This window comes from Giraffa tippelskirchi, chromosome 13 (genome assembly GCF_054371585.1).
Source record: "Giraffa tippelskirchi isolate mGirTip1 chromosome 13, T2T-mGirTip1v1.2.pri, whole genome shotgun sequence".
NCBI classification, from domain to species: Eukaryota; Metazoa; Chordata; class Mammalia; order Artiodactyla; family Giraffidae; genus Giraffa; species Giraffa tippelskirchi.
The window spans coordinates 114,633,761-114,656,388 of NC_137287.1; the positions used below are offsets into that span (position 1 = coordinate 114,633,761).

Here is a 22,628-nt window from a genome sequence, read left to right on the forward strand (position 1 = left end):
CCAGTTCAAACACTGGGAGAGGGAGTCGTCACTTACACAGTCAACCCATATTTCTTGAGTTCCTACCATAAATTCATTTTGTGCAGGTTTGTTTCTTTTTTTCCTGCAGACAGGATCTTAGTTCCCTTACCAGGGATGGAACCTGCGCCCCCTGCAGTGGAAGCAAGGAGCCTTAACCACTTGACTGTTAGGGAAGTATGCCTGGATGCCTCACTTTTAAGGAGTCCCTCACTCTCCCAGTCCTACACGTGCCAGGTCAGCACCTGATAGTGAGAGTTCTTTACAGTTTTCTCCCTTGGCACCTCTCTTTCTGCATCCTGGTTCCAGTGCCAAAAGTCACTGGGGGAGCCAGGATTTGAAGTGGGGACTTTTTGGCTTACAAGCCTGAAATTTGCTTCTGGTAGTGCAAAGAGCATCTGTGCTCATTCTAGGGTCTTATTTGGGGAACCTCTAGCACTAGCCAAAAGTCTCATGGGTTCCCCGGACTGTCACATCCCTCTAGTGCCAAACTTGGCACTTTGGGGGCCTGAACCACAGTAACCAGTCAGCACAGGGGCAGCTCCTGCCGTGGATTTTCAGCGTTCTGTGATGTGTGTTCATCACTCACACTCTCATCACCCGACGCCGTGATGCCAACCCACGTGCTTCCTGAACTGGCCAGGCCCCAGGACCGCCCGCTGTCCACACTCGCCCAACTCCGGTTATTTAGAGAGAACAAATTCCAAGCACAAACACATGCTCTGACTCAGAGGAGCCCCTGAGGCAGGAGGCAGCACTTCCACTGATGTCTTGTCACCTCCTGGCGCAGCACACTCCGAGCCTCCTTCACTTCCCTTGGAAAGCGCACCCAGCCTCAGCCCTCACTGATGCGGGCGGGACTCCTCTGATATGGATATTGCTGTGAACAACGTGCCTTTCTCCACCTCCCCCTCACGCCTCCTAGCTTTTTCCATCTTCCTTCTTGCCTCAGAGGAAGAAGTGGTTCAAAGTTGTTCCTCCCAAATGGATACATGTAAATGTATGGCTGAGTCCCTTCACTGTTCACCTGAAACTATCACAGCATTGTTAGTCAGCCATCCTCCAACACAAACTAAAAAGTGAAAAAAATAAATAAAAAGCAAAAACAAAACAAAACTGTTCCTCCCAGCAAAAATTAATCCATGGTGATAGAGGTCAGAACAGTGAGTACCTTGGGAGGCAGAGCATATAGTCTTGGAAGAGTCGTCAGAAACTTTCTGGAAATGTATCTTGGTGGTGGTTACATGGGTGTGTACATATGTGAAGAGTTGTCGAGATATGCACTTAACACTAGTGCACTGTAAGCATTTCTGTTTATATGTTACCCCTCAATTTAAAAAAATATATGCCACAGAGAGCTTTCTAAGCAGTAGCAAAAATAAATAACCACAGCATAGGTTTTGGAGTCATATGAACCTCTGCTGAAAATCTGGCTCTGTTTTCTAGCTGTGTGACCTTTGTTTGGCAAGTTGCTTAACCTCTCTGGACTTCATTTTTTTCTTTTTTTTATTAAGGTATGGATGACAAGGATTAGAAACACCACTTTTTTATAAAAAGTACTCAGCATAGGGGCAGCTCCCACTGGGTGCTCAATACATAATCACTTTCGTTATTATTAAAACCAGGGACCTGGAACTCCCCTGGCTGTCTAGTGGTTAAGACACTGTACTTCCACTGTAGCAGGCATGGGTTTCGATCCCTGATTGAGAAGCTAAGATCCTGGCGTGGCCAAAAAATAGAAAATAAATAAATAAATGCACAGTTGCTTAGTCGCGTCTGACTCTTTGCGACCTCAAGGACTGTAGTCTGCCAGGTTCCTCTCTCCATGGAATTTTCCAGGCAAGAATACTGGAGTGAGTTGCCATTTCCTCCTGCAGAGGAGCTTCCCAAACCAGGGATCAAACCTGTGTCTCCTGCATTGGCAGGCAGCTTCTTTACCTGGGATGGTTGTTTAGTTGCTAAGTTGTATCCAACAGTTGCAACCCAGGAGACCAGGGTTCGATCCCTGGGATGGGATGATCCCCTGGAGAAGGGAATGGCTACCTACTCCAGTATTCTTGCCTAGAGAATTCCAAAGACAGAGGAGCCTGTTGAATTACAGTCCATGGGGTCCCAAAGAATCAGACATGACTGAGCGACTAACACCAGTTGTATTTTAATAACATGTAGCTAAGCTTCAAATCAGCACATTTTGATTTATCCTTTAATAAATCTCTTCGACATGGAGAATTTCTAGGAATGCAGTTGCCACCAGCACACAGGGTCTCAGGAACACAGGTTCACCAAGAGAGTCAGTTCCTAACAGCTTGGAATCTTTTGTACTTGCTCCAAGCACAGTTCCTGCCTCCAACCCTGCGGTATTACATATTTCTGCATCTCATGAGTAGATTCAAATAACAATGACGGTAGAGTGATGGAGAAGATGAAGATACAGGAAGTTCAAGTCTGTCATCCAAGGTGACTTCTTGGAATTTTAATTTGTGTTTAAAATTCAGAAGAGTCAAACAGTGTAGACTGCAAAGGGTAACATTTTCTCACGGTAAGTGCAATTTCTAGTTCATCCATGAACTGGATGTGTTTCTTCTTACAATGATGACTGATAACACTTTGTTACAGGAAGGTGGTGGGTATTCCAAAACTGATCCACTCTGGGTGTAAAATACCCTAGGCCTGCCTCTAAGTCAAACATGAGCATGAATAAATAACACTCTATCTCCTCTCCAAGTCTGGGGACCCGCAACCCTCACCATCAGCCACTTCCTCCAGCCGGAAATGATCAAATCCCACATTTTCATCTTCAACCTCTGTTCACATCAACTCCTTGTCCTGGAATTGCTCCCAATATCAAGTCATTCTTCTTCCTTGCCAACTGCCCTTTCCGGACTCTTCTGCTGTCCAGCTCCGTCACTTTGAGATTTGGGATACTGGGGGAGATGATGGGGGCCAAAGCCTTCACCAGCCACACTTGACACCACCTCTGGTATTACCTTTGCCAAATTCTACAGTTGAAGCTCGTGTCTTTATACCTCCCCTCTACTAGTGATACCGGTGGTGAGGTTTTTAAAAATATCTACTCATTAATTTGCATGCACTGAGGCTTAGTTGTGTTTTTGCAGGATCTTCAATCTTTGTTGGGGCATGTGGGGTCTGCATTTTTTTCTTTTACGTCTAATATTCTTTTTTTTTAATTGGAGTATAATTCCCTTACAATGTTGTGATAGTTTCTGCTGCACAACAAAGTAAATCAGCTATGTGTGTGTGTGTTAGTTGCTCAGTCGTGTCCGATTCTTTGTGACCTCATGGACTGTAGCCCTCCAGGTTCTTTCATTCATGGAATTTTCCAGGCAAGAATACTGGAGTGGGTTGCCATTCCCTTTTCTGGGAGATTTTCCCAACCTAGGGATCGAACCTGCGTCTCCCACATTGCAGGCAGACTCTTTACAATCTGTTCACGAGGGAATCAGCTATTTGTGTACACATATCCCCTCCTTCTTGAGCCTCCCTCCCACCCCTCTAGGTCATCACAGAGCACCAGGATCTTTAGTTGTAGCCTGTGAACTCTTAGTTGCGGCCTGTGGGATCTAGTTCCCTGACCAGGGATCGAACCTGGCCCCCTGCGTTGGGAGCGCAGAGTCTCTGGTGATGTGAATTTCATGTGTCTTACCCCCTCATGTGTGACACCACTTCCCACCTCACTGTCAGCTCCAGACACAGCAGGCATTCTTGGCTCCCAGAATAGGCCCTGCTATCACGCAGTCCCCCACCTCTAGGCATCTGTGCGCTGTTCCCTCTGCCTGGAGCATCGCCCTCTCTCACTCCCTTTATCCCTGGCTCCTGCTTCAGAGATCTCACCCTCACCCTCTGTCTGAACAGGACCCTTCCTCTATATTCCCTGAAATTCCACCTGCCCCCTCTTACTGTCCTTTCCCCCTCTCAGCTTACCTCCTCTTCAGGAACTGGAGACACCACAGAGGGGTCTCAGAGTTGACTGAATTCAACAAAATGGATTTGGTTCTTGCAGATCACTGTTGAGGACCCCATCATGTAGCAGGGCCCAGCAAGAGCACACACTAGGTCCAGCCTGTGTGGGCTCAGCCACCGCAGGTCACCGTCCCCAGCTCAGCAAGTAGGCCATGGGGAGGCCCCTGGTTGCCAAAAGCAAATAGGCCGCCCAGGGAAGTTTTGCTGTGGGTCACACCCGCTTCTGGACGGCTGCCAATCTTCCTGCCAGAAACCGCAGGCCCGCTGAAGCCGCTGGGAGTCCGGACCACGGGGCTTGGGAGGACTTGGGTCAGCTCTGCAAAGGGGGTGTCTGCGGAGCACTTTCTGGATCAACAGCAGCCCCCTCCACTGCCGGGGTCGGCCAGGGGGTCTGGGGCAGAGCTCCAGCAGCGGCTTGGGTAGGCCCTTTGGGGCTGGGAGGAGCTAGCGAGGCCCCTGCCAGCCTGTCACAGGCTCTCGGCATTGGCACTGGCTCTGACTTTCATGCGCACACACACACACACACACACACACACACACACACACACTGGCAAGCATCCCCTTGGTGGCCTCGGAGGTCTCACCTCCAGGTAAATGGGCTCATCAGTGGGAAGATGAGGATGGGCGAGAAGCGGGGCTACAAAGGCCAGCGTGTGTGTGTGCGTGTGCGTGTGTGTATGTGTGTGCCTGGGAGTGACCTCACAGCCGCCGGAACATAAAGACTTACAGGTCCTGCCTCCGAGGCTCAAAGCTGGCTCCGTGGGGGACACAGTGACATGAGAGGCACATTTCAGACCCACCTCCTCGCCTTCTCCCTCCTCTGTCTCCTCTCCAAGGTAAGGGGGCCCTGGGCCCCGAAACGTACTGCTGGCTTCCTTGGTGTGGTGGGGGAGATGTGAAATCACGGCCAAGGACCCCCTGGAAGAATTCCTGGGGCCTCTTGTGCTAGGGCTCAGCTGAGCTTCCCTCCCTGGTGGGGGAGATGTGAAATCACGGCCAAGGACCCCCTGGAAGAATTCTTGGGGCCTCTTGTGCTAGGGCTCAGCTGAGCTTCCCTCCCTGGTGCCCGGAGAGCTGCCTCCCTCTGGCCAAGTCTGCTGTGTGACCTCAGGCAAATCCCTTCCCTTCTCTGAGCCTTAGCTCCTTTCTCAGTTAAATGAGTATAATGTTCATGAAGCCTTTGGAAGGTCATTTATCAGAGTTCATCTCCAGGGCCTAGCTCAGGACCTGGAATATGACAGATGTTTAAGAGAGGACTTTTATGACTACCAATCCCTAAAGTCCCTCTGCAAACAGAAGTGGGTCCCCTCATTATAAATAGGGAGCCTCAAGAGGGGGCCTGCTTTGTCTAACTAGGAGCCAGGATTTGAATGGATGTTGGGTGTCTAGCTCATTGGAAGGTTCATATAAAGACATTAATGCTGTTGGGCCCTCGGGCAGTGAGTGGCCTGCTTACCCTAGCTGGAGGGGGTAGGGAGACAGCTCTAGAGAATAAAGGCCTTCTGCTGTGGGATATTTTCAAAGGGCCCGTGGAACATCCACCTTGCCTAACATGCCCAACAACCTCATCAGGAATGATTATTTCCTGTTTTCAGTCAAGCAAGGCTCAGAGAGGGTAAGCAACTTGCTCGAAACCACACAGCATCAAAGCAGTAGAGGAGACAGAGGCCAGGACAGGCCTGGGTGTGAGGAGAGGGACTGCAGTCTGTATCTCTCCACCTCCAACCTGGACCAAAGCCACAGTTGCTGAGCCTGCCATCACCTTAGCAAATGCCAAGTTCCTGGTGTCATGGGGATTGGCCCTGCTGGAAGCTATGATCTCACTCTATTTTCATGCTCTTTTGAGAATCGCAGGCAGGAACACCTCTCTCCTGGGTCCAAGCAGTGGTTGGGGGAAGGCTGAGAACCCTGCTGGCATCCTAACCCTGCTTTTTGCTCTTCCAAACCGGATGAGCAGGACATGATGCCAGGAAGGGTAGCTTGGGTAGTGGGAGCCGGGGACTTGGGGCTCTGGGCCTGGGATTAAAGGAAAGGCCAAAATGAAGCAGTCCTAGACTCACCGTTCTCTCCCCTAGTCATCCATTCTTCCCAGGCCCCAGGGAGCCAGGCAACATCCCACACAGAACACAGGGACTTAGTCATCACGCACATGAAATCCATGACAATCCTCAGAGAGAGAATTGCATCTCGCAGGCAGGCTCCGGAGCTCAGGCCTGTGGACAGAGGCAGGTGATAGAGACCTGGAAACAAGCCAAGCCACATTGACCAGAAGCTGGCCGTGACCTCATTAAATCCCTGACTCCAAGACAGGTGGTCTCCACCCCATTTTACTGAGGAGGAAACCACTCCCTCCCTGTGCAGCAGTGAAGTGTCCAAGGCCACACAGCGAGTCAGTGGTAGAACTTGGATTTCAACTCTTGCCTGGAAGATTCCCTGTCCAAGGCTCTTGCCCCACTGGGGCCCACAGCAAGGGTCTGGGAAAACCAAGTGTGATGGGGCAGCTTGAACATGGGGATGGGCTGGTTGGAAAGGGCATAGAGATAGAGATTAGACAGGACCTATCTCTCCTTGGATGTGCTGAAACACCCTCCCTGACTTGTCCCCATCCCTCTTGAACAAACAGTAAGTTGACACAGAGGCTAAGCTGGCATCAGAGCCATAGGTGACAAGAGGTGGGTGTGGCAGTTAAGAGCCTGGGCTTGGATGCACGTGAACCTTGATCCTGTTCCTGATCTACCTGTTACTGGTGATGTTGCTACACCGCTTTAAGCTTCAGTTTCCCTGTCTTTAAAATGGGCATAATGCTGGACTTCCCTGGCAGTACAGTGATTAGGACTCTGTGTTTCCTCTGCAGGGAGCACAGGTTCAATCTCTGGTTGGGGAACTAAGATCCCACATGCCATGCGGTGCAGCCAAAAAAATAAATAAAGTGGGCATAATGCTGTAGCTCCCACTGGAGGGTTAAACTAGCACGTTACAGAGCTCAGCACATGGTGTGCCTGTGGTGAATGACAGTCACAATCATCGGTGACATCAGCGGTCCCTCCTGTAGATCCAGCCCTGTCAAGCTTGCCTGGTAGAGAGAGCTCAAAGTGAGAACCCAGGTGCAAAGCACATGGCTTATGTCCTGGCACCTCTGCTTTCAGGGGGAAAGGACCCAAGAGCCAGTTCTGGTCAAAAGCCCACCCCCTACCCTGCTTACTTCCCACCAACCCAGGGGGCTCAGCCTCTGGTTTGGAAGGGAAACCCAAAGTCCAGCTGATTGTTTCTCAGGTCAATGCCATGTGGATCACATCTGAATTTATGAAAATGCAGATTCAGAGTCATAAGGAAGGGCCCTAGATGCTGCATGTCTAAAAAGCTTCCAGGTGATACTGCTGCTGCGGGTCCAGACCACACTTTGAGGGGTGAGGCTAGACCATCCTCTATAGAATCTGGTGTCACCCAGTCTCCTGTTTGAAATGCCTGCAGAGATGGGAACTCGCCCTCTGGCGAGACTCCAGGCACACAGCTGCACACTCGCATCTAATGTTACCAGTGCTATCTTAGATGGGCCCTGTCATTGCTTCCTGGTCTGTGACCCACCCTCCCACACACACCCCAGAGGCTGGTCTGCCAGTTTGGGACGGCCCCTAGTGGCCACGGTGGGAACTGCAGGCCACGGAGAGTCCTGGGGTGGGAAAGGGAGGGATTAGGGCAGAGAGGTCATTGCCTGCTTTGGGGCCACACACAGGACATAGGAGGTTATTAATTTCACCTTCCTAAACTGCATCCAATTCTTCCATCCTCTACACAAAACCCTCCAGTCCTCCAAGGACCCTCAAATGGGGTGGGTCACTGGTAACATCTTGAATTATGCATGGCCCTCGGTCCCTACCTTCCAATGGACATATGGGGAGCCCAGAGTATCTGGTTTCTGGTTTGACTGTTTCTCTGTCCTAAGTGAGGAGGGGCAGTCAGGACACTTGGGTTGATACCTTGAGCCTGATGGGACACTGGCTGGGGCTTTTCCCTGTTACAGGAAGTCTACACCTACTCTGGGTCCGTGGGTCTTCAGTGGGGAAGCACACTCCCAGCCCTGTAGCTAACCCACTGGGACTGTGTCCCTTCCTCTCTCTGGAACTCAGTCTCCCCATCTTTACATGGTGGGAGGAGGGGTTAGAGTGGAGGTGAGGTACCAGTAACCCAGCTGTGCATCAAACGCCCCTGGATGGCTTGTTAAAAACATAGATTCCAGGGCTGGGCCTCTGGAAGCTCTGATGTGATAAGTCCCACAGGAGGCCAAGTTTTCCTGGCTGATTTGAGGCTCATCCAGAAACATATTCTAGATTGTTCCGAAGATCAAAAACATCCATGATACTGTTAGATTTATTCAGCCCTCAGGATAAATATCCACAGTCCTCCTGCTAGAAAACATATGGTACCCTGTCATTTTAATCCTCCCTTCTGTTGCTTTAGCCTCTGTAAGTTCCCAAAAGGCAGAGGTTAAGCCCGCTATTGTAATTCACATAGCAGTCATCCTAGCTAAATGCATGGAGCATCTCCAGCATGGCAGGCCATGTACTAAAGATTTTATATGCCTCATTTCATGTGCTCCTCAAAACAATCCTCTGATTTATATATTATTGCCCCCTCTTCACAGATGAGGCAGTTGAGGCTCAGAGAGCTTAAGTAACTTGCCCAAGGCCACTCTGCTAATAACTGACAGAGTTAAGACTGGAATTCTAATCCAGAGCCCTTGCTCATGACCACAGTCCCATGCTGTCTCATACAGAGTGATGTGGGGGTGCTGGGGTTCAAGGCCAGGTCTGTGTGACTCCGGGGCCAAGGTGTGGATGCTACACTGCACAGCCTGGCAGAGAAGGAGTCAGTCGTGAGGGTCTCACTGCCCACTTTGAATGACCTTGGCTGAGGGAGGTCTCTATCTCTGCAGGTGTGTGCCCAGCTGTGCCCCACACCATGTGCCTGTCCCTGGCCACCACCCCGATGCCCACCGGGGGCGCCCCTGGTGCTGGACGGCTGCAACTGCTGCCGGGTATGTGCGCGGCGGCTGGGGGAGCCCTGTGACCATCTCCACGTCTGCGACTCCAGCCAGGGCCTGGTCTGCCAGCCCGGGGCGGGCCCTGGAGGCCGGGGGGCCGTGTGCCTCTGTAAGCAGGTTTGCGGGTCTGGTGGAGGGGGTGATGGGGAGGGGGTCAAGGCCTTTAGGTCCTGAGTCCAAGAGAAGTCCTTCTCATTCCCAGCCAAACCTGGTGACACAAGGTTCCCTAAGCCCACTCCCCACTTCTTTTCTTTTGTCTTCGCTCAGATCACACCTACCACCCAAACAGCCTACCTCCCTTCTTATCTATCCAGATCTAACCATCTTTCAAAATCGAGGGCAAACACCTCCTCCCCTGAGCAGTCCTCCCAGATTCTTCAAACCAGAGGTCACCACCCTTTCTCAGAACCCTCACGACACCCTCGGGAAAATGAAAGGGCAGCTCTCTATTTTGGGCGTAAGGTGTATCAGGCCCTGTGCTAAGCACTTACCTCCTAAGTCACACACTCCTCACAATATTCCTTTGGGGTAAGTACTTTCAGACCCATTTTATAGATGAGGAAACTGAGGCTCCGCAATACTAACAGACATATTTAACGTTACACAGCTGGGGACTGGGTCAAACAGGCTCTGAAGCAGCATTCTGTTCTGTCTTTTTCTGGGGTTGAGAGCCCTTGAACCTGTGAATCTGAGTTTGCGATCTGCTAGCAACCTTGAGCACGTGACACCCTTGTGCCCTCTGGATGGGCTTTAGGTCAGGGTTTCTCAACTTTGCTCCCGGGTCATTTGGGACTGAGTGATTCTCTGCTGTGGGATCCAGTTCTGTGCATGGTAGGAATTAAAGCAGCATCCCTGGTCTCTACCCACTGGATGCCAGTAGCACCCCAAACAGCAAGTGGTGACCATCTCCCTTCAGATATTGCCTGGGGAGAAAAATCACCCCCAATGGAGAACCACTGCTTTAGAGAAATAGAAAAGGGTGAGGGACTGTTCTGTGCTCTTGTTTTCTTTTTAAATAATAAGTCTTACAGAGCACTTTACCACTCTCATCTTTGTGCATGTAGCACTTTAAAAAAAGAATGGGAGAGAGAAAGGAAGAAAGGCTCATGAATCATTGACAATGAGTCCGTCTATAGGAAAAAAAAAAAACTTGCTAAAAAGAAAAACACAACTTATAGGGACTTCCCTGGTGGTTCAGCGGCTCAGAGTCCACACTCCCAAGGCAGGAGGCCTGGGTTCGATCCCTGGTCAGGGAACTAGATCCCACATGCCACAAGTAAAATGATCTCACATGCCACAACCAAGATCAAAGACTCCGCGTGTTGCAACTAAGACCGGACACAGCCAAATGAATTAAAAAAACCTTATAGACATAAAGTTGTCAATGGTAAATCCCTGTTAAATACTTTTTTATGATAAGAGGAGTATAATAATGAGAAAGGGGCAATGTGTTTTATAAACTTATAGATGATTGCTAATAAAAATGTAACTAAAAATGTGGTTGCCCAAGGGAGAAGGGTTGGGGAGGGAAGGACTGAGAGTTTGGGATTAGCAGATGTGAACTGTTATAAATCAGATGGGCAGGATGGGGGTTCAGGCTGGAGGGGACACATCACAATAGTACAAAGTAATTATCCTCCAATTAAAATTTTTTAAAAGATGAACAAAAAAAAAGATCCTGCTATATAACACAGGGAACTATATTGGATTCCCTGTGGTACACCATAGTGGAAAAGAATATAAAAAATGTCTTTACGTGTATGATTGAGTCACTTTGCTGTACAGCAGAGATTGGCACAACATTGTAAATCAAATATACTTCAATTTAAAAAATAAAATAAATATCACCTATGAAGGGAGAAAAAAATGTATCTAAAGAAAAAACTCAGAAAAACAACACTTAGCTTATAAGGCTGTTATCTAGATAAGCCATAACATATGTCAAGCACTTGGCAAAATTTATTTATTGAACACATGCCTAGCACTTACCATGTGCTAGGCACTGGAGATTCAAAATATCACCTCATTTAATCTCTCAAGAACCATATGAAGTAGCTCCTAAGTCATCCCCATTTTGTACATGGAAAAAAGAGGCCCAGAGAGGTTAAGTAATTGGCCCAAGGTCACACAGCTCAGAAGTGGCTGAGCTGGGATTTGAACTCAGGGAGCTGACTCCACAATCTTTGTTTCTTTCACTCTACTGTCTGACAGTCAATATATGATTAGTTACTGTCACTAACTTTATTACAGGGCTTTTCTTATTCCACCTTGATTCAGACTTTAAATACCTGGAGGCCAAGAATTTATTTGGTCCTTGCTCCTTCCTGCAACTTCCAGCTCTGGTTGGGTGACACCGAACGTGTCTCATGAATGTGTAATGAATTACAGGTGCTCATGAATGTGTAATGAATTACAGGTGCTCATGAATGTGTAATGAATTACAGGTGCTCATGAATGTGTAAGGAATTACAGGTGCTCATGAATGTGTAATGATTGGAACTGAATTTGGACCCTGGGAGCTGGGGAAGCCACAGCTGAGGCAGAACTAAGACTTCACAGAGGCTGAGTCTAGGTCTTGGCTCTGGAGGGAACATGCTGGCCCAAATCTCTCCTCTCACCCTCTAGTTGGACAAGCCTTCCCTGAGGGGACCGCCTCTGAGCTGTGTGCACGCTCAGTGTGGCTCGCTTTCTTTAAAAAAAAATTTTTTTTTTGATGTGGATCGTTTTAAGCCTTTATTGAGTTTGTTACTGTATTGTTTCTGTTTTATGCTTTGGTTTTTTGACGTCGAGGCATGTGGAATCTTAGCTCCTCAACCAGGGGTTGAACCCGCAGCCCCTGCATTGGGAGGCTAAGCCTTAACCACTGGACCACCAAGGAGGTCCTTCTCCCTCACCTGAAAAGCACAGCTTCCTCGGATCAGCCGAGGGCAACTCCATCTTTTCTGAGGCTCAGCCTCAAATTCTTGAATCACCCTTGACTTCGCTCTCGTCTTTTTCCACATCCCACTCACTCCCCACCAGTAAATTCTTCACAGTATTTCCACCAGGTCTGATCCCCATCATAACTCATCTGGATTTTGCAGAAGCCCCTTAACTGTCTCCCTCCTTCCGTCCTTGGCCCCTGGTCTGTTCTCAACACAGCAGCCTGAGGGCTCCTTTAAATACGTAAATCAGATCACAGGTAGAGTCCCTCCTCTGCCTAAAAGCCTCCCACAGCCTCCCATCTTCTCAGAGTAAGAGCCAAAGCCCTCTCAGAGGGCAACAAGGACCCTGCTCCTGTTTTCTTTCTGACCACATCTAACTCCCTCTCTCCCTCCTGCTCTCTGCTCCATCCTCACTGGCCTCCCAAATACCCCAGGCACGCTCCCACCTCAGGGCCTTTGCACAGGCTATTCCTGCTACCGACATTCTTTTCCCCAGATTTCTGCATGGCAAGTTCTCTCACCTTCTTCACATCTTTACCCAAACCTCACTTTCTCAGTAAGCCCTTCCCTGGTCACCATATTTAAAAACTACAAACCTACTCAACTCCTCAACCCTGCCCGCCTTTATTTTTTGAGCACTAATCGCCATCTGACATCACAAACTCAGCTTTATTTCTTGTGTTTGTTTCCACTGGAGCGAAAGCTCCATGAGGGCAGGATTTTGGCTGGTTTTGTCATTGCTATGTCACAAGTTGCCTAGAACAATGTCTCGCACATAGTAGGCACTCAGTAAATAATTGTTGAATGCATGAATAATAATGACAGTTCTGGTGGGGCTTGTGTGACAGGTACCATTTGGTGGGGTAATGGTGCAGTAACAGGCACCAATTATGGAGCAGGTACTATGAACAAGTCCTTTATATACACGATTTCATTGTATCCTTAATAATGAGGTATTATCCCCACTTTGAGGGTGAAGGAACTGGGGCTCAGAGAGGTTAAGTCACCTGCCTAAGGTCCCACAGTGTACAAGTGTGTGCATGCTAAGTTGCTTCAGTCGTGTCAGATTCTTTCAACCCCATGGACTGTAAACCACCAGGCTCCTCTGTCCATGGGATTCTCCAGGTAAGAATACTGGAACGGGTTGCCATTTCTTTCTCCAGGGGATCTTCCCGACCCAGGAATCAAACTCGCATCTCTTATGTCTCATGCACTGGCAGGCAGGTTCCTTACCAATGTGCACGTGGCTGCAGGTTAAAAAAAAAAAATACCCTTCTTCCTTCTCCTGCAAGAGACTCTCAGAGGGAGAGAGGGATGCAGAAATTACCAGACAACAAGCTTATGCCCTGAAGTTATTTGGGGGAAGCTGCTGGACAAAGAGACCATTGGAGAGAGCCCAGAAGGAGAAGGGTTTTGTACGTGTGTATAGGTGCAGGGGTCTCATAGCAAGTACATTTGGAGGTGCCTCATGGTGTCTGGGACCATGCACGTGATGCACACAGACCCCAGGGTGGGGACTGGCCGCCCAGGGATCGTTGCCCCCCCACCCCCACCCCAATCAGCTTTGAACTGGAGGACCCAGGAGAGATGCCAGGAAACCTTGCTAAAATTATTATCCCCTGGGATTTGAACCAGGTCTCTGTGGTTCTAAAATTCCCACATGTGTGTGGACCTATTTGAGGTTTTTCCCTAGCAGACCTGGGAAAAGCAGCTTCCCGTGAGTCTCGTCCCCCAGATCTACCTGAAGTACCACCCACATCTCCAGGAAACCCTCCTTTCTCTGCACTTCCTGAGTGGCTCACAGACACCTCTGCGGGGCTGTTGCTTTATTCTGTCTTAGAGATGCAGTGTCCACATCTGTGCCCTGCACTGACCCTTGAGTCCCCCTGGGTAAGGACTGGCTCTCAGTCCTGTCTAGGAGCATAGTGGGTGATACCCAGGAAGGGCACAGTGTATCGGAAAGGAATAAGGAATCAGAACTATTTTATCAGCGTCTCTCGGGTGCTGAGTCTTGTGCCAGGCATTCATTCCAGGGGCATTTCCTGCGGTTCTGTGTGTTCCATCCGTGCTCTGAGCTGGCACAGGAGATGCCAGGATGAACACTCGTGGCCCCAGCCCTCAAGGAGTTCATGTCCAGTGGAGGAAGAGGCTGTGATGCCCATAATATTTGAGGGCTTCCTCCAAAGAGTGTTTCTTGAATTCCTAACCCTGTGCTAGATGTTGTGTCACTGAAGGTTCTAATTACTGTTCTCATCATTGCTATTGTTAATGTGACTCAGAAAAGTTTAGTCACTTACCCCAAGTCACACAGCTAACAAGTTAATCCCTGACCTGATGGTGATAACTGTAACACAGCAGATGGACAAGGAAAGCTTGTGGCATGAAATCTCAGTGCAGATATAATAGTTGTAATATTTTATATATTTATATTAATTAATACATATTATTAATTATATTATATATGGGCTTCCCAGGTGATGCTAGTGGTATAGAATCTGCCTGCCAATGCAGCAGACACAAAGAGACCCCAGTTCCATCCCTGGGTTGGGACGATCCCTTGGAGAAGGAAATGGCAACCCACTCCAGTATTCTTCTCTGGAAAAATCCCATGGACAGAGGAGCCTGGCGGGCTACAGTCCAGAGTGTTGCAAAGAGTCAGACATGACTGAGCACTTGTCAGCAATACATTAATATTTATATTATTAATAATATATGATAATTTATACTAATAATAACAACAGGCAGCTAGGATCTATTGAAGGTCTCCTTCATGTTGTATCCATTACAAATAGCATTCATTTAGTCTATACCACACGTGTGAAATAAGTACCATTATAACCCACTTTGGGCTTTCCTTGTGGCTCAGCTGGTAAAGAATCGCCTGTGATGCCGGAGACCTGAGTTCGATCCCTGGGTTGGGAAGATCCCCTGGAGAAGGGAAAGGCTACCCACTCCAGTATTCTGGCCTGGAGAATTCCATGGACTATACAGTCCATGGGGGTCACCGCAAAGTGTGGGACACGGACTGAGCGACTTTCACTTCACTTCAAAACCCACTTTGCAGGTGAGGAAACTAAGACCAGAAGTAAAATCACTTGGCCAAGGTCCATAGGTAGCAAAGGAGCTGAAACCAGGCCAGTCTTCCTGCAAAGCCTGTCCCAGGACGCAGCCTGTCACGCTGTCTTCCTGCAGGTGACAGGACAGGACCGCGATGATTGGGGGTGGGGGGTGGAGGAGGGGCGGAGCCCCCTGCAGCGCTGTTTCCCCAAGGGCTTTGCGTCCCCAGCGCCTCCAGACCAGCTCTGCAGAGAGGACCCAGCGGAGGATGCGGCGGGCACAGCCCTGCCCAGGGAAAATTTGGGAAGTCGCCGATGGAGGTCCGGTTTCTCCTCCGCAGGGGGAGAGGATGACGGCAGCTGCGAGGTGAACGGCCGCCTCTACCGGGACGGGGAGATCTTTCAGCCTCACTGCAGGCTCCGCTGCCGCTGCGAGGACGGCGGCTTCACCTGTGTGCCCCTGTGCAGCGAGGACGTGCGGCTGCCCAGCTGGGACTGTCCGCACCCCAGGAGGGTGGAGGTCCCGGGCAAGTGCTGCCCCGAGTGGGTGTGCGACCAGGGAGGGGGGCTGGGGGTCCAGCCCCTCCCAGCCCAAGGTGAGTGCCTGGCTGGTCCAGGGCTGCCTGGAGTGGTGGGGGGAGGGCGATGGGCGGGGGGGGGAGGGGCCGGGGAGGAGAAGGGGGAGGGGAGGGTTGGGGGAGGGGTTGAGGGCGGGGCCTCAGGTACCAGGACGACGGGACACGTCAAAGCCAAGGTTACCCTGACAAAAGCTTCAGGAGGGGCAGGTGGCTAAGGGGACTCTTAGGAAAGTGGAACTGACCAAACATGATGCAGAGGTGCAAGCGTATAATTTTAAGTGACACACAATTAAAAATAGAAATTGGTGGCAGAGTAGAGAGAGGAAAGGAGGGTTAGGACACTTGAAGCAAGTTCTCACATTTCACAGCAGAGATATAATGTGGAGGTATATTATTATAATATAGACTATCATTATACTGACATGGATACATATTAATATAACACAATTTAAATATTATATAATATTATTAATATGTCATTACTGGGGTTTATTAAAAGAGGAACTCAAAACCGAATCAGGCGAAATGGTTGCCTCCGGGATGTGGGCCTCGGCGTGGGCAGGAAAGACAGTGACCTCAGCCTGTAAACTCCTGAGTTTGAGAGATTATGTTATGTATGTTAGGTCACTAGGAGTTTTGTTTTGTTTTTTAATTTTTTTAATTTATTTTTAAATAGGGGGAAATTGTTTTACAATGTTGTGCTGGTTTCTGCTATACAACAATGCAAATCAGCCATAATTACACATATTGTCACTAGGGAAACTATTATTATTATTATCATATGAATATGATTTTTTAAGGCAACCGAAAAGAGAGCATTGGTTGCATAGAGATGGTGCTGCAGGAGAGGCAGTAGTGTGGTGGCTTAAGCATGGAGTCTGCCTGAGTTCTAAGCCCAGCTGTGTGACCCTGAGAAAACTGCTTAACTACTCTGTGTCTCAGTTCCTCCAATTATGAGAATAAGAGCATCTACCTCATAGAACTGTTGTGAGGCCTGGATAAGTAAATACAAGCAAAGCAGTTACGACAGAGCCTGGCACACAGCATTCCAGGGTATGTTAGCTGTTAATATACCAACAATGGACTATGATACATCTGTTCAAATATTGGGTTGGCCAAAAAATTCCTTTGGGTTTCCCACAAGTTGATGCAGACAAACCTGAAGGATCTTTTTGGCCAACCCAATATGTTGGCGAATGCCAACAGGTTTGCCTTATATATAAAAATCAGGACAGGGCAACGTATATGTAATTTGAATTCCGCTGTGTGTGTGCATATGTGTCTGTCTACAGCCATATGAACACATAGACATCATACATCCTACACATGTGTGTATAACACAAGGTGTATCAACCAGGACACTAGTGACATTTGAGCCGGGTTAAGTCTTTGCTGTGAAAAAGTCCTGTGCAGTGAAGGATGTTTAACAGCATCTCTGCTAGACTTCAGTAGCCCCTACCTTTCACTTGTGACCAGTAAAAATGTTTCCAAACATTGCCAAGTATCTTCCAGGGGGCAAAACAGTCCCCAGTTAAGAACCACTGGTTACAAAAGAGCAGAAGGAAGGACATAAAATATTAACAAGCAAGACTGGAGGAGGAGGAAAAGCTAGACCACGGTGAACCGCCACCCTGTTCCAGACCTGGCCTCGCCGTCACCAGCATCCCTGCCGCCAGTCATGGGCAGCACCACACACGCAGGCCCCAGCCTCCTCCTTGTACGATGCAACTTATCACAGGACTTGTGGAAGATACAGAAGTGAGACACTCGCCGTTTACTGGAGGACCGTCATGGTCAATCTCATCATAGCTGCCTGATAACCAATATTTCGGAAGTGCTGACAAGAACCAGGCACTGCGTTAAGCACTTCACCTCCACTATTTTATTCACGCCTAACGATCAACTATTAGGAAATCTACATAGGAAGAAACCGAGGTCCAGAGAGGTTAAGCAACGTGACCCAGATTGCACCGCAAGCCAGTGGGTGGATTTGGCTGCCCAACCTTGCCGAGCTGACCCCTCTCTCTCTCCCCCAGGACTCCAGTTTTCTGGCCTTGTCGCTCCCCAAGCCCCTGGCGTCTCCTGCCCGGAATGGAGCACTGCCTGGGGTCCCTGCTCGACCACATGCGGCCTGGGCGTGGCCACCCGAGTGTCCAATCAGAACCGCTTCTGCCGCCTGGAGACCCAGCGCCGCCTGTGCGTACTGGGGCCCTGCCCACCCGCCAGGGGCCACAGCCCAAGGAGCAGAGCCTTTTAGAGCCAGGCTGAGGATGGAGACTCGATGTCAGCCACTCGGCAGGCAGTCTGGGCTGCAGGCCACAGTCCGGCTTGGGTCTGCCATCCGGGCCCTGGAGGACAAGCGTGTTCCCAAGCCACCTGGTCCCTCCCTCTGGACCCTGAGATGCCGCGGGAAGCATGCCCTAGTCCCCCTCTCTCCCACTCACAGCCTGGGAGAATGGCCAGGTTTCTTCTGAGCCATTCACAGCCTTTATCAAAGACGCGTGCAGAGCTTTCTCCAGGAGATGGGCAACCATCTCCCCCTTAATCATTAGACTGAAGCAGGTGCTGGGCTGGATGGGCTATTTTTCTAGGGGTGCGGCGAAGAGGGGCACAGAGATTCTCAACCTCCTGCTTCCTTTCCTGGAGTGAGGTAGGAACATCCCTGAACATGCGTCTGTGTGTCAGACTTGTGCTGAGAAAACCCTCCCTCCCCACCCTGGGCATAATTCAGGGATTGAATTCTATGTAAAAATCAGAAGGTGAAATCACCCTGTCTTGAAGACAATCAAAATGGGACCCTTAAATGTCCCTTAAAGATACCCATCAAACCCAACTCACATTACTAAGAATTAACTGTTTTCACGACTCTGCAATGCGCCAGGCCAAGCTACACATTATACAAGTCAGTGCTGGGAAACATTTTGAACTAGAGAAAAGCAGGGGAAGATGAAGAATGCCCCCCAGAAACTGGGGAACACAGCCTGAAATAAACCAACCCACATGTGAAATCCTGTTTGAAGTCGCATGTTTTATTGTTTTGTTGTTGTTGTCCAGTTGCTCAGTTGTGTCCGGCTCTTTGCGACCCCATGGACTGCAGCCAGCCAGGCTTCCCTGTGCCTCACCATCTCCCGGAGTTCGCCCACGTTTAAAAGCAAACAAACAATAATGCCACATACAAATGTTATGTCCTCTTCTGCACTCTACCTGTATTTGTTTAAAAATAAAAACCGTGTTTTCATCAGAATCCCACCAGGACATTAGAATATATTCATGGTATTTTACCAGGACTTCTCATTAAACTAAACTGATTAAGGGATGCTTCACACCCAGTTAAATGCACAGGTCTTAAGCGCATGGTTTCATAAGTCTTTACAAATGTATGCACTTATATGACCCACACCTCAGTCAAGGTGTAAAACATTTGCATCATCACAGAACGTTTCCTCCAAGGACTTCCCCAGTGGTCCAATGGTTAAGACTCTGAGCTGCCAATACAGGGAGCACAGGTTCAATCCCTGGTAGGGGAACCAAGACCCCACATGCCATGTGGCACAGCCAAAGATTTTTTAAAAAAGAAGAAAATTTCCTCTGGCCAGGTGATCCCCTCTACCCCCAAGGGCAACTGCAGTTCTGATTTCTATCATAGATGAAGTGTTGTTTTGTTCTTGAACTTCACGTAGAGTCATACAGTAGGTGTTCACGAAGGGCTTCACTCCCTCAATACCAGCCCTAAGGGTGGAGAGGCAGAGAGAAGGCAGAGCCCAGAAGCCAGGACCAGAAGGCGGAAGATGGACTCACAGCAGGGCTGTCTGCTGGGAGTGGAAGCCGCCATGGAGATGCAGCCTGGATCCTAACAAAAGGCAGATGGAGACGGGGAGAGAGACCCCGGCTTCTGCTCTCTCCGGCCCCCAGTTCCCAGAAGTGCCTCCCATTGGTCAAACCTCCTGGGCAGACCAGGGAGCCCAGGAATGCAGTGCCCTGAGGTTCAAAGCAGAGCTGGGCAACAGGCGATTCCCAGCACAGAGGTAGTCAGTAACCTGCTCCTCAGTACGTTGGCCTCCAGCACTTCAGTCGGGTACCACCTCCTTCGGGAACCCCAGTTTGAGAAATCACAGGCAGCATTTGGAACCATTTAATCTTCAAAAGATAGAACTAACTCTGATTCACAGATGAGGAAGCAGCTTGGAAGCATGATCTGTCCAAAAGCTGGTTTACAATTAGGTGGGATTTTAGTCCAAAACAAGTTTATTTGATTTTCCAGGCTGGGCCTGTGGTCTCTCAGAGGCTGAGAGCTTTGGTGGGTCTGGTTATATATGAGTAAATTCTGCACACATTACCGGAACAAGTCTGATAACATCCTGAGAGCCAGGATGAGAACCATGGACCTTAACTGAACTATTCCTGCATATGGGGCTCTCTCTGCCAAGAGCTCTACCCACATAATCACACGTCACCCTTGGGACCTCCCTAAAGGAAAGTGCTACTGATGTTCCCATTTTAGAGATGGGTAAACTGAGACTCAGAGTGATTAATGAGTTGTCCTGGGGTTATGCTGCTGGACTCTGGACCAGGTTGGCTGCAAGGCCCATGACCTCACCCCTGAGAAGTTGTGAACAGAGCCATGAAGAGTGGGCCCAGCCAGCCTGCCCGCCCGGTCTTGGCTGGTTGTCTGCTCTGATCTCAGGCAGGGTACTTAACTTCTTTGTGCAGCAGTTTCCTAGTCTCTAAAATGGGGATAATAGCACTACTCAACACAGAGGGCTGTTGAGAGTATTATGTGATTTAAATGAAAATTTTAGCTATCATTACCTTGACTTGACCTCTTAGTGCTTTGGGTTTTTTCATCTATAAAATGGGCATAAATAGTAATGCCCACCCTACAGCATCATTGTGTTGAGTGAGTACCCATCACATGCTGTGAATGTTGGGTGATTTCTTTATGTTCACCTGAAAATAAGCTATCATCATCATCCTGCCTCAGTGATGCTTTGCAAGTCAGGGACTGATGTGAAGGCAAAGATTGGGGATCTTCTTGTTTATGAAGAGGGATGATGCTGGGAACAGAGGTTACAAGGTGAAATTCAGGCCACCCCCACTGAAGCCAGTTAGGAGGGACCCAGCCCAGCCATGCCCCATCATATTGTTAATTGCATCCATGATATTCAAGTAACAGTAGTGCCTTCTTTCTCGTCACTGTAGAATATTCCATTATGCAAATAGAGCACATATTATTTATCCATCCTACCTTCGATGGGCATTTGGGTAGTTTCTAGTTTGAGGCTTTTATGAATAAGGCATTGTGAACATTCTAGTACATGTTTTCTGGTGGATATTGGTCAATATTTCTGTTGGGTACACATCTAGGAATGGAATTGCTGACTCAAGGCCTGTGCTCTTTCTCCTGGGTCAGATTATCTCTGAGCATCATGGAGGACTCTGCATGTAATAGATGCTCAATAAAGACTTATTGCTAATAGAATAAAAATAACAGCTAACATTTATCGTGTGCTAACCACATACCAGGCTCTGTTCCAAGCGTCTTCTATGTAACAACTCACTTAACTCTCACAATAACGCTTTGAAGTAAGTGTAAGATACCCATTTCATAGATGGAGAAACTCAGGTACAGAGAAATTCAAGAAACAGCCCACATTTACATAGTTCAAAGTTGGCAAAGCCAGGATTCAAACCCAGAGAGTCCTGCTCCAGAGCCCTTGTCTTGGCCACCGGGCTACCCTGAATGCAGTCACTGCAGGGTTCAGAGGTAAGGCCCGCAGGAGTGGGAAAGAAGGAACAGAGAGAATCCAGCAGGGCCTGACCATGCCTGTGAGATCTTGTTGGAAGGATGGATGTGAGGACCAGGGGAAGTAAGATGCTAAACACATTCCTGGGCTTTCTGCTGGAGGGTGGGGAGAATGGGGGTCCATCACCAGAAACTGAGAAGAACAGAGGTGAGCCTGCATTGGTGGCAGATAGGAGGGGGTGACCTAGATGTTTTGAGTTTGAGGAAGCAGCAGTCACCCCAGGGCAGTGTGGCTAGAGGCAGTTGGAGGTGAAAGATGAGACAGATCTGGGCATAGAGAAAAGAGTTCAGGTTGAAAATGTGGGTCACCTGGACAGAGGAGAGGAGTGGATAATTAGACTGACCAGTTGGTTTAGTTATGAAACAGCATGCAGGGGTGTGTGTGTGTGTGTGTGTGTGTGTGTGTGTGTGTGTGTGTGTGTGTGTGTGTGTGTGTGTGTGTGTGTGTGTGTGTGTGTGTGTGTGTGTGTGTGTGTGTGTGTGTGTGTGTGTGTGTGTGTGTGTGTGTGTGTGTGTGTGTGTAGGGGTGTGTGTGTGTGTGTAGGGGTGTGTGTGTGTGTAGGGGTGTGTGTGTGTAGGGGTGTGTGTGTGTGTGTAGGGGTGTGTGTGTGTAGGGGTGTGTGTGTGTGTGTAGGGGTGTGTGTGTGTGTAGGGGTGTGTGTGTGTAGGGGTGTGTGTGTGTGTGTAGGGGTGTGTGTGTGTAGGGGTGTGTGTGTGTGTGTAGGGGTGTGTGTGTGTGTGTAGGGGTGTGTGTGTGTGTGTAGGGGTGTGTGTGTGTAGGGGTGTGTGTGTGTGTGTAGGGGTGTGTGTGTGTGTGTAGGGGTGTGTGTGTGTGTGTAGGGGTGTGTGTGTGTGTAGGTGTGTGTGTGTAGGGGTGTGTGTGTGTGTGTGTGTAGGTGTGTGTGTGTGTGTAGGGGTGTGTGTGTGTAGGGGTGTGTGTGTGTGTGTAGGGGTGTGTGTGTGTGTGTAGGAGTGTGTGTGTGTGTAGGGGTGTGTGTGTGTGTGTGTGTGTGTAACTTTTTACCACACTCTCCAGCTCCACTGCTCCCCTCTGACTGGGCCACCATCATCTCTGCCCAGATAACTGGGGAGCCTTCTGTTCTCCTGGCTTCACCCTCGCTCCTTATAGAGGATGCCAGAGGGATTCTGTTAGAACGTGTCAGACCATGCCACTCCTTTTCACTCTGAGAAAAGCCTTTGCATGGACTTCCTTGGTTAAGAATATGA

General features: G+C 49.2%; 1 protein-coding gene across 1 annotated transcript; it reads left to right on the forward strand.

The window, feature by feature from the left end:
* Positions 1-4,741: 4,741 nt before the first annotated feature.
* CCN5 (cellular communication network factor 5) lies at positions 4,742-18,606 on the forward strand. The gene is made up of 4 exons (XM_081557077.1): positions 4,742-4,835; positions 8,933-9,149; positions 15,362-15,616; positions 17,635-18,606. Exons 1-4 carry the CDS (start codon positions 4,776-4,778, stop codon positions 17,853-17,855), a joined length of 753 nt encoding a protein of 250 aa, XP_081413203.1. The 5' UTR covers positions 4,742-4,775; the 3' UTR covers positions 17,856-18,606.
* The last annotated feature ends 4,022 nt before the right edge of the window (positions 18,607-22,628 follow it).